At 35.8% G+C, this 12,691-nt stretch overlaps 1 protein-coding gene across 1 annotated transcript; it reads right to left on the bottom strand.

Moving 5' to 3' along the window:
• Positions 1-7: 7 nt before the first annotated feature.
• LOC114365686 (centrosomal protein of 290 kDa) lies at positions 8-12,516 on the bottom strand. Its single transcript, XM_028322310.1, has 32 exons — positions 12,242-12,516; positions 11,984-12,059; positions 11,501-11,772; positions 11,207-11,342; positions 10,794-10,930; positions 10,619-10,723; positions 10,265-10,555; positions 10,001-10,188; positions 9,622-9,888; positions 9,412-9,548; positions 9,053-9,227; positions 8,111-8,967; positions 7,868-8,033; positions 7,573-7,711; positions 7,386-7,495; positions 7,065-7,241; positions 6,727-6,988; positions 6,429-6,654; positions 5,684-6,359; positions 5,279-5,413; positions 5,107-5,212; positions 4,865-5,038; positions 4,574-4,773; positions 4,324-4,473; positions 3,689-3,823; positions 3,455-3,609; positions 1,838-2,007; positions 1,493-1,653; positions 1,175-1,302; positions 898-998; positions 240-377; positions 8-126 (listed from the first exon to the last, which is right to left on the bottom strand). The coding sequence occupies exons 1-32, from the start codon at positions 12,422-12,424 to the stop codon at positions 61-63; spliced, it is 6,399 nt and encodes a 2,132-aa protein (XP_028178111.1). The 5' UTR covers positions 12,425-12,516; the 3' UTR covers positions 8-60.
• Positions 12,517-12,691: the final 175 nt, after the last annotated feature.

Here is a 12,691-nt window from a genome sequence, read left to right as displayed (position 1 = left end):
TCTGTTAGCGCTTAATTAATCATTTAAAACTAAGAACTAGGGATAAAAAAATCATATTAGTTATGCAGACAGAAATCCAGCTTTGTGCCTGGTAAGTTCATCTAACTGGCGACGTAGATAGGCATTCTGAAAAGTAAAAGTCATAATGATGACTTAAATTGAAGACAAAAACCACCTATTATGGCCAATCGAAATTTCAAGTACATTAAAAAATAATTAGACAGCTAAGGATATCCCACCTCTCTCAGCAACTCGTCTTCCCTCTCCGCTGCAATTTTCAGCATCTCCTTAGACCTCTCTAGAAGCAAGTCTTTGTCTTGCAGACTCCTTTTGAGGTTCGCTATCTCTATGCGGTGCGACTCTACTTGTTTTCGACTCTGAAACAAACGTATACATGATGAAGGACCGTTTCTTTCACTCATTATAATAAAACTCTACACATTCGTACGCAGAACTGACGGCCGATGGGGCAGCAAGGTTCTGGAATGGAGGCCGCGTACCGGAAAACGCAGCGTGGGACGTCCACCCACAAGGTGGACCGATGACACCATAAAGGTAGCAGGGAAGCGCTAGACGCTGGCAGCTACCAATCGATCAACATGGAAAGCATTGGGGGAGGCCTATGTTCAGCAGTGGACGTCCTATGGCTGAAATGATGATGACGATGATACACAGTCGTGTTTACATCATATATCAATTTTTGAAGACTTCTTGTGGTAGTCATAGAGATATAATTTAGAAAATAGATGTATCATTATTGATGTTAAGAATAAAGTTTAGGCAATACTGTAAATGTGCTGGATTTTCCTGAAAACTGACTCATACCACTACTGACTGGCATTTCAGCAAAGATACACAGACGGCAAGACAGTTTGTTAGAGTGCTATAAATGTTTACCTTTTCTGTGACACTTGCATTGCTCTTTCCACTGCTCGGCCTTGAGTCTGTGCGTTTTTGAGTACCAGACCTCTGCTCCGCTTGCAGTTTACTGACAAGTCCTGAAAAAAATAAGAAATGGTCGACTGTACATCTTCGAATAGGCTACCATTAAGTATACTTACACAAAGACATTGAACTACAGTACACATGGTAGGATATGAGGTATGCAGGGGATGGCACAACCTATTTTGACAAAACATTTACCTCCGTAGTTAGTAAGATCAATGTTTCTTACCTCTTAGAGTAAGCACGGTTTGCTCCAAATCGTTCACGCGGTGATGGTTGGCGGTCGTCGGAGATGTCTCTAGAGCGTTTACTCGCATATTGAGTTGTACATTCTCTTCTTTCAGCATTTCGCAGTAACTGAATAAACAATAAACGATTTTTTGTGGGTACAGACATCACATCATGAGGTGGCGGTGAGGGTAAACAAATCCTAAGGAGTTGTAATAGGGGTGAGATTGCTATAAAAACGTCTAATGAGCTGCTTACTGTATCAAAGCAGGTTTATCTAAGGCTAGCATGTCGTTACGAAACAAAAAAAGCAGAGTACCTTTTCCAATAGTCGACCTCTGGCTGAGCATCGTGTGTTGACTGGAGGGGAGTTCGAATCTGCGACTCTAGCAGTGTCGATTCAAGTTTCAGTACCTGCCCCTTCAAGGATGTTATTTCAGCCAGTGATCTTTCATACTCTGATACTAGAAGTTCATTTCCCTGAAAATTATGAAAACGTCAAATACATAAAATGACTTGCACACCACGTGTGATCCGACTATGCCTTTGAGTACCTATCTTCCTTCAGAAATAGCTGTGTAGCAGTGTGGCAAATTTAAGGACTGGCAAAACACGTTTCGGACAAAGGATGAGATTTTTCAAAACAAAAAAGGTATGATCTAACCTTTTCTGCGACCTCAAGTGCCGCAATGCGCCGTTGCTGCGCTTGGACTCGGTCAAGAAGCGCGCGCGCAGACACGGGAGGCGGTGACTGCATGCTGTCTCGCTCGCTCTGACGGTAAGATTTCTCTAGTGCCTCACTGTCTTGCTTCTCTATAGACAGTTGCTTTTCATCTGGAAACACGATAGATAGAGAAATTCCTGAACCTTGTATAGTACTGAAAAGATCAATATTGATTCAATAGAGACAGGGCCGGATTAACCATCTCGGGGTCTAGGCACAGCTCGTTTCGCCCCCCCCCCCCCCTTTTTCATACCACAACAAAGCAATTTGGAAATTTTACTGTCTACATTACGAAATTGAATAAAGGTAGCTAACATCATTATCGCAAAGGTATACGCCTTCCTTCAAGTGAAAAGACGTTCGCCACAATTCTACAGGACGAAGTATCGGAGTCATTTAAAAATGAAACAAAGAATCCCACCAAAAACATTCTGTAAAAAACTAGCCAAGTCTCGATGGAGCTGCTTGTTTATCTCTAAAAAGTAATGAAATCTAGACAAAGTCGTGCCAAGTCTATTTGCACGAGCACCTGGTTTTGTCACCCTTCAACGGCCAAGTCACACAACATTAACTATAATAATAAAATATTAAACACAAATAAACTTAACGACCTTTAAAATGGACAACGAATCAGAATTGTTTTAATAACATAACCTAACCTATAATAAACGAAATCAACGAAATGCAAATTACACAACATTCAACTTAATCGACGACTTTCTCTAGAAAGAATAAAAATCTGGACACCGCTTGCTAGTGCTAGCGCCATCTAGCGGTGAGCGATACAGGCGAACACCACGGTATGGGAGTAGTATTGATTATGAATGTGGTTACTCCAGATCTACGTTTTTCCTAGTTTTTATAGTTTTCCCTTCATGTGGCCATTAAACCCTAACTCTGTACCAAATTTCAGCTCTCCGAGTTAATGGGAAGTACTAGTTCTATTTTGATGATCATCAGTGAGTGAGTGAGTGTCGTAAATGCGAAACTTTGCTTTCGCTTAACTTCGGAACTAAATGACCTACAGACTTGAAATTTTGGATTTAAAGTATGTGATTATAGCTTACTAAATGACGAAAATTTCTGCGTTCTGGTCTTATCCAGAGGTTCTCAAATAGGGGCCTGAAAATGCGGCGAAATGGTTCGAGTAAAGGATGGTACGGCAGTGTTTGCTTCGCGCTCGACTTGGCGGGGGCACTGCCGTGCCCCCAGATAGGAAAATCTTGCATATTTTTATAAAACTAACATAAACATTAAAAAATAAAAATTTACAGTATTGTACTGATTAAGAAGCATGTTTAAATATTAACCCTTCTATTTTTTTTGGATACAAAATCATTTAAAACTTCTTGAAAATTGACCTTTTTTCATAAATCATCTTTAACATGTTTTTTTTTTCATTTTTTCTCGGGAGTGCTGTTCCCCTGGTCATAGTGGGCCCCTAGGCACTGGCCTAAAGTGCCTTATGGATAATACGGCACTGAATAGAGGTATTTGTCATCGTTGACTCTACATAAAGAAAGTGTTAGGAAATGTATAAAATCTTCTTTTACTTACGTTTCACTTCAGTAAGCCTCGAAAGCAGTAAACGTTTCTCCTTCTCCAGCCTGGCAACAGCTGACTTTGCTAGATTAAGACTACCTTCCAACTTTTTGACTTCTTGACATTTTTCCTCGTAGCGTGCTTGCCAACGTTCAGATGTTTGTTGCGCTCTATGAAATAATGATGTAGGTAGATAAATTCCTAACAAATGAAAGGAACCAAAGGAATTTATCTCGAAAAAAAGCGTACCTCTTCCACTTATCCCATAAAGCAATAGAAGAACTTGAGTCCCGTCTCGCGCTGGTGAGTTGAGCTTGGAGAGAAGCAATTTTACTTTGGAGAGCTGCTGACTCGGCAGTCACTGCCTTGCTACCAGATGTGCTTCTGTAAATGAATTACAAAATCCATTAGAATCCCGATAAGGACTTTCTAATTACAACGAGAACAGCAGCTTACCATAAAGCTATGGATGATGAAGTATAATAATAAAAATAAACTTTTTTAAAAACAAGCTTTTATTCTGAATTTCGAAAGTAGAATTAAAATACTCATCAATACAAAACGAACGAGCCCAAACTCGATGCATTTAAGTTGTTTTATTATAGAGTTCCTATGGCCACCTCCCGCTCCATCATCAGACCAGCTCAATGGTACCATAATATTGCATTGTCATCGGACTTACACATGTATGCAAAATTTCAGCTCAATAGGAAACCGGGAAGTGGGTCAATTTTAAGTTGCAAGATTTGACGACAGACACCAGACATGTGAAAGTAATAAAAAGCTTGTATAAAGTGTAAAAAGGGATAAGACCATAACACAAACGAAGCAATAAATTCGACAAGTTTGTTACCAGATGCAGCTCTTTATGAATAAATTCTCACATTCTAAACACTTGATTCTTCAAGTTCTGTGCGTCGAGCCGAGCGCGTCTCTCTCGGGCTGCTAAAGCCTTTATCTGTCTCCGGAGTATAGCGTTCTGTTTGCTCGTAAACTGCTTTTCTTGTCGAAGTCTTTCTATTACTGGTTCTTGCCTAAAATAACAGATTATCTTTAATACTCTGAACGCAAAGATTTTGATATTCCGACAAATCTATTCCAATAAACTTGTCCTTGAAATCATTTTCATCATACCAAATTGCTGTAGACGAGGCAGGCATCCGTATAACATCATCCATTTCGCGTAAGTCAATAGTGGAGTCAAATCTTAATTCCAATCTTTCAGAGCCATGGTGCGAGATCATGTCACTACTTTCATCAACCTCCACGATAGCGGAAAGGTCAAAGCTGGGATCATTTACAGATATCATACTTTGCATACTTATGATTTGCGTCTAAAACAAATTATTTACTGACTTTATAGAACGTTGTGAAAATATTTACCAAAGAACATGAGAAGTAAAATCACCGTGTACAAAAATTCACCTTCAAATTGTGAACTGCCGAGCGAAGTTGTTCTATTATGGAATCTTTATCAGAAAGTTGTTTGACGTAAGAAGCCTTCTGTTCCGTTAATCTTGAACGCAACTCTAAATGTTCACGTTGAGTTTCGTTCAATTGCGACAGCCAGTGCTGATTTTCTGCTTTGTAAGACTCTACCTAAAATTAAATAGTTAACTTATTAGATTACTTTAATGAAATGGATAGAATAGGCAGTGTTTACAAACCTCGTGACTATGGCGTTCTTCTAGTTGCGAGTTGAGTTGTTCCATTTTGGCCAGTCTCTCGTTAGCTAAATCCTTCCACCGATCCAATTCACTTTGATACGTCACCCTACAAAAGTAAATTCACTATATTGCCGTGGCTTTATAAATCACACTCAAGTAAAAGTCCACTAACAATTCCGTTCTGCGACTCTCCAGTTCACTTTGCGCTTTGAAACACTTATCTTCAAGAATCGCAATTTTTCTCGTATACTTGCTGATGACTTCCTTCACGGCTTCTGCGTTGGATGAGTTAGTAGCACTATCCTTTCTGTAATAAATACGTTAATAGCTTATTATGTAAACGATGACACCGTTATCTATGAAGCGTGGTGATTGATCTAGTGGTGACATAGTCATTTCAGAAACGTTTATGAACTTGTTACAAACACATAAAATAATAACAAATCACATCTGAAGTCAAACAAGTCCGAAATTGTGGGTGCACAATGCACAAAGTAGTAGGGATGCTCACGAAAGCTGAATTTTCTTTCATGTTCTTATTTCCTTTGTGGGATAAACATTTTAATTTATTTGTTACCTATCTAGTTTATGTTGCAGTTCTAATATTTTGGTATTTAACTCTTTCATAGATTTTGAATACTCATTTCTTTCAATTTGCAGCAATTCTTGGTATTCGGACACAATACTATCTTTGTCGCTCTCCAATTGCTTAATGGCATGTAATAACGATTTATTTTCTTCGTTTGCTGCATCTCTTAATTTATTACGCTGTGCCACTTGGACAGATCTAAAATCGTCATTCTGTCGTTTTAATTCTTCAATCGTCGCGCGAAGTCTTTCATTTGACAAATCTTTCTGGTGGTTGGACGCAATAAGATTTTCAATTTTACTTTTCATACTGATTTGCTCAGCATGAATTTTATTTATGTCATCAATATGTCGATTAGCCAAGGCAATTGCATCGTTAAGCTCCTTTTTAAGTTTATCATTTTCTGTTTTAAGACTAGCATTTTTTTTCTTTAAATCGGCATTTTCTTGGTCTCTTTCTGTTTGTATTAATTTAGCTTCTTTCTGGACTACCGAATTTTCTGTTTGTATAGAGATGTTGGTTTTTACAACTTTTTGGTTTGCTTCATTTACACTTGATTTCCCGGGTTTTGCCTCCATTTTATTGTCGGTGACATGATTTTTTCCATTTGGAATTTGATTTGGTTTTAATACTTGCGGTTTTTCTAAAGTGATTGTTTGACTTTCTGTAAAAAGAAAAATATTATTTGTAAAAATAGTCACTAAGATCAGAATTGTTCAGTTGTGAAACATACTTCTGCCACTTGATTCTTCATCTGAATGAATATCTTCTACTTTCAAGTTAGGGTCATCTTCTTTGTCGATGTTTCTGGTAACTATATTGGATTTTTCGAAACCCTGATTTACAAGAACTAAGGTGTTTTCCAGTTCGTTACAATATTTCAATAGTTCTTCTCGAGACTGTTCTAATATTTGAAGCTTTTTGTCATTATGTTTTTCCTCTCGAGAATGTATTCCTTCCTGAAATGATTAGTGATGACATCAAATTCTAGACATTAAAAAAAAAACAAATAATGGAACTAAATACGATACCATGACCATATTTTTCAACTTATGAGGACAACCATCTTCCTCTTCAATGCATTTATTTTTCGAAAGATCCAATACTTGTTCAAAAACAGAATGTTTTGTCATCAAACTGATCTGAAGTTCTTCAATATCTTGTAGTTTTTCATCGGCTGCGCGTGATTTTCGTCGGAGATCTTCTTTCTTGTTGAGGTAGTTTTCAATTGACGTGATTGGTAAACCCCCATGATATTGTTGTCTAAGAGCTTGCATTACTTCATAAATATACCTTAAAATATGTGTTGAAATCGTTAAGAAGAGTAAAATAAATAATGGAAAGTGCAATAGTCTGATCTCTTACACACCTGAATTTAGATTCATATCTCAGTGCATAGATGTCGAAAACCTTTTGCCGTGCTATTAGCATTTCTTCAGCTTCGACTCTAGCTTGTTTCTCTTTGTTCAACGATGCACTCAATCTATCTATCTTCTTATGGCTTTCCGATGCTTGTAAATGTGCTACTAATACTTCTCCGCTTAGCCTGTGAAATAATTTATTATAAAACTATCCTGTGCCACATCATTAATTATCGTAATGCTTAATTCATTAACAGTAATATCAAGGACTTTTCAAGACACAAGCTTAGCATCATATAAGTTTATAATAAAATAAATAAAATACTTACCTTGCAATGATAGCTTTGTTATCACCAACAGCTTGTAAATCCAATATCTGGTGCCTCAGCATATTGATTTCCATATCATTACTCATTTGCCTTTGTTGACTATCTTGTAACTAAAATGATTGTCCCATTAAATATACTGCATATTACAAGGAGCAGTCATAAAAAAAAAAACATTATTTTTATTTACCTGTAGTAACGCAATATCGAGTTGACTTCCTATGTGTTGGCATTGTTCCTTCAGGATTGTATTCTCATCAACTAGTTTTTTCAATTGTGTCTTCGTGAGATCTATTTCCTCTTTTGTCGACGATGCCAAATTATCATCTCTGGAAACAATCAATTATCAACAATCGGTCTGATCATCATTATACAGGCCAAGAGCTTCCTCGTTATGGAAAAAAAAAACAAATTAAGTTAACGAAACTTATTCTTTAGTGTGTAAGAAAAAGCTTGCTAAATATTAGCATTGTATTCAATCTTACATTAATTTCGCTTGTCTTTCTTGTAATTCAATATTTTTCGATTCCAATAATCTGATTTCCTTTTCTTTCCTTTCGAGTTCAGTGCACATTGCTTCCAATTGTTTCTTTGTTATTGTTTGTTCTGCGCCACTTAGTATGCTTTTCACTTTCTGTTCATCACCTTTGTCTATGAACATACATTCATTATTTTAACCAAAATCATACAAATTTACCTAAAGACCACAGTAAAGAACCAATACGTACTTTCACTACATTGTAAATCATTTCTGATGAAGTTAATCATATCCATTTTCTGATCATTTAGATACTTGAAGAAATCGAGTGTTTCTTCTCTCTGCATGTTTTCTTCTAACACTTTTCGGAGGTTTGTCATAGATTGATTTAAAGCTGCATTTTGATTCCAAAAAAGATCTATAGATATTGAACTTCGCAGTTTATCAAATAGGTTTGCTATTATAAGCATAAGACTTTGAATTTGAGTTTCGTAATCAAGTGTCATATGCATTGATTCCTTTTTACTTTCTAATATTTCATTCTTCATATTTTCATTGATAGTTCTGATGTATTTATAGGACTCTTCTAAGTATGAACACTTTCTTTCCAAGGAACTTGAATGGTGTATCGGAATAAGTCCAGGGGAGTCTTCACTTATATCTTCTTCTTCGTGTTGAGATATTTGAGCCCTTAAATTTTCGATTTGTGCTTTATAATGTTCTTCTTGAATTGACCACTTATTTTGTTGGTCAGCTGTCTGTACAACTATCGATGTCATCTTTTCAAACAAAGTTTTAAACTTCTCGTGAAAGTAACCTAGACCACGTTTTAAGTAATCTTCATACGAAGCATTTCGTTGTGAGATATAGCTTTCTATTTGATCTTTATTTTTGAAATCAATTTTACTATCCTCCTCAAAAGACATCCACGATCCAAATTCACCAAGTGTAATTCTCGTTGGTACTTCTACTTTCTGTGTTTCATTGCTTGTGTCATGTCTTTCTGACTTCTGTTGTTCCGATTTAATTTCTTCTAATTGGTGTTCTAACTCTTTAGATTTTTGAGTCTCTTTGGAAAGTTGGGCCATAACATCGAATGTTTCTTTCCTACAAAGTAGATTAAACAGTTATCATTGACAACTAACTATAAATAGTAAGGAACTGAACATGAAATTTTGAGATCGTACTGCACCTAGCTTCATGTAATGCACTGAGAAGTGCATCTCTACCACCCAAAGCCGCTCGTAGTTCCATGACCGTAGCCATATGAGGAGCGAACCAACCAGCAGCATGACGTGCTTCCATTGATTGTAATATCGCATCCAAACTAGGACACTCTAAAGATAAGATTCCTGAAGATGTGGTACCTGAAATTATTAGCATAGTAGATCCCCATGTAACTAATATACGAGTACTACGTTTAGATATTTAAATATTTATTTTATATGTTCTACTTTTTTGCGGACGGCTTTCAACTAGATTAATATAAAAATAAATTCGAGAAAACTTATCGTAAATGAAAATAAATATTAAGGAAAGTCGGGTACTAACTATTATCTTTTAAGAAATTCAAAATTTCTTGGAGGCCTTTCCTGAGTCCTTCATTTTCGTCTGCTATTACTTGCATTTCTGCTCCACAATTGCAGTCTTTCTTTGAATCTTTTTGTGGGCTACCTTCACCATTTACCCTACAAAATCAATCAAAATGAAGTGTTTGGAATGTAAAATTATTTACAATGATGAACTGAGTAATTTCCTTACCCATCATTATCAGTATCATTGTAATATTCACTTTCTTGAATTATCTTATCAATTTCTTCTTTTGCACATCCTACTTCAGACAACATATCGATGAACTTATTACATTTTGTTTTTAGAACTCGATTATCCAACTCCACCTGGGTAAGTTTATCTTCAGTCTTTTTTAGATATTTGCACATTTTATTATACTTTTCTTCTGTTTCATAAACTTTTTTTAGAATCCCCTTTGTTGGAACTTTTTCCCCGATTGGTATATTGAGTTTTCGTCTAAAACATGTTTAAGTCAGTTTTGTTAGATAATCAATAATTTGATTCGCTATAGTTACCAGCTCACGAAGCACCCAATATTACCTATAGCCTATAGCCAATATCTAGTTACCTGAAAGTTTCATTTTCTAGTTGCAATTCATCTACTAGTTGATTTAAAGTGTTCACATCTTGAACCAACGACTTGATTCCTTCATCTTTCAGTTTTAGCTGACGTTTCTTATTTTTGAGTCCGTCTAGTAATGACTTGATACCTTCATCAGACTGGACTAGTTGCAGTTCAGAGGTGATATCTGCTAGCTAAGATACAAAATTATAATTATATTTCAATGTTGGTAATTAATTTCCTGTTAAAGTTTAATTTGCAATATCTTACCTCTTTATCTCTAACAACGATCATTTCTTCAGCTTCTTGCAAAGCTACAGTCAATGATTTAACCTTCTTTTTTAATTTTATTATCAAACTTCTTTCTTTATTATCATCACATTCATTTTTAGTTTCGGATACAGCTGACTCAACAGTGTCTTCGATCAGTGACTTCATTTGTTGATTTTCTATTTTTAATTTTTCAATCAAATCGGCGGAATTCTCTATTTGCTTCGATGCTTCAGATAATTTAAGTTGCAATTCTTTAATTTTGCGCTCTTCTGCATCTCTCTGTCGGGACTAAAATTCACAATTTAATAAGACGATCTCACAAACTAAAACAATTTATGGAATCATTATTACCTTTGGCGGTGAAGAAGGTTGTATTGTGCGACTTAGATTCTCTTTTAATTGGTTGTTTTCGTTAGACAATGCTTCGACTTCGGCTTTCTTAGATCGAGCTACATTCTGAGAAGAAGACGTTATTTATTGACCAATAAATAAAAGTGACAACAAACTTAACTTTTATTTTACAGACCTTCCAATGTTGCGCTTTAGATTTTATTTCATTATAAATGCTATCTTTGTTAGAATCTTTATCAATCAACTCTTTTCTGAGCGACTCGATTTCCATGGATAAGAGACTTTTAGATTCTTCGGATTTACCTAACATTTCTGTAAGAAAAAGGTTACGGAAATAAAATAACAGAATATAAAATTCTTGGCAGGGAGAAAATAGGCCAAATGAAATGTAAATAATGGGCAGTCTGGGATGTGAGAATTTGTATTCGTTACAATAGTAAAACATACCTACATAATCTAAATTAGATTTGAACGTCACTAATACGGTCACCCAGTAAACAATTAACCTTCAATGAATTTAAAAATACCAGTCTAATAGTCTTTAGTGTGGAAAAAATAGAAAGATATTAGGAATAATGTGGTACAAACCTTTTAACTGTAAAGATTCATTATTTAGGGCGGTTAACTGTTCAGTTAAATTTTCTATAAGATTTGTAGCTTCAGTCAGTTTATCTTTCACAACTGAGAGCTTTTCCTTGAGTTTGGTGTTTTCTTCTTCTAAAACCTGTGGAAATCAGTCGTAAATCATAAGTTAGCTAAAGTTACTAACGGTACTCTTTCACGCTAAAACTACTAAATGGATTTTTATAGGTATCGCATAGCTTAAAATTTAAATTCACATTTCAAAGCCTAGCAAAAAAAAAAATAGTTGATCTTTCTTACTTTGACATCACTGAGCAATTTTCTGATGTGCCTATTCTTCATAGTTATATCGTTTTCAAGTTGAGCAACCTCGTTTATCTCTGATAGAACATCTCGACTTGATTCACTGTCTTTATCAACGTTGTCTCTATCGTCTTCCAATTTACTTTTCTTTCCTTCTAATTCGGCGATGTCAGCGTATAATTGTTCGAGTATTTCTTTATTAGCTTTGATTACTTCTTCTTGATTAGCAATAGTTTCCATGATACTGTCAGAACCTTTGCTTGGGGATTCTGTAGGGATTGCATAAAAATGTATTGTATTAGTGTGAATTAAAGTTCTAACTACGATTGTATTATTCTTACGGGTCTTTATGAATTTTACGGAATGCCAACTCGACTTATGACAATATCAAACCGTGAGTCGATTTTTAAACCGCCTTCTAGATCTAATAGAACGTAAGCTTCTTACTGGAAACGTATAAATTAAAATTAAAATTCTCACCGGCATATGACCCCTTTGTTCTTGATTTACCGCCTTTTCTTTGGACAGTTTCCAGTTGTCCATGCAGATTGTTTACCTGAGTACGTGGTATTAATTTTTAATTTCGACTTTGCTTACAATAAATCAGATTATAAATATTACCTGGGAACCTGGTAGGTAGGCTATGTGTAGGCAGGGCTAATAACAATAGCTTTTATTCTTAAAATTCTGAGAAAATTTGGGGGACCGAAAGAATTGGACGAGTAGGTACCTACTTACCTGTTCACTTTTGTATTTTAAAATATCTTGAGCCAGTCGAAATAGCGTTTTCAAGTCTGAAAAGTTTAATTCAATATCGTCTGCTTCCATCCAAGACAAGCTCTCGCACAGTTTTTCCTTATCGGCCTGCATGAGTTCTCGTTGTGAGAAACTTAGAATTTCTCTCCAGTCCGTTTCTGCCATTTTCTGTACCTTTATTTACACAGTACTTTGTATAAAATAATGTTTTTTACACAGTAGAGTGTTTTGTATGCAGTGTCGTCGAATCACGTCGAATATGACATGAGTCACTCGCTTCGTATTGTTTGTAATGTATGGTTGCGTAGCAACCAGACAACGCAATCTTGACCGCATATTGGCTGCATTGCTGCATGCCACAATAAATACCAACCAAACATATTGTGGCCCAGTACCTACTCAGAGTGTGGACTTGCGAAATAAATACAGGAT

This window comes from Ostrinia furnacalis, unplaced genomic scaffold (genome assembly GCF_004193835.3).
Source record: "Ostrinia furnacalis isolate ACB-3 unplaced genomic scaffold, ASM419383v2 OfSCF7613, whole genome shotgun sequence".
NCBI lineage: Eukaryota > Metazoa > Arthropoda > Insecta > Lepidoptera > Crambidae > Ostrinia > Ostrinia furnacalis.
This window is presented reverse-complemented; position numbering and strand designations above follow the sequence as displayed.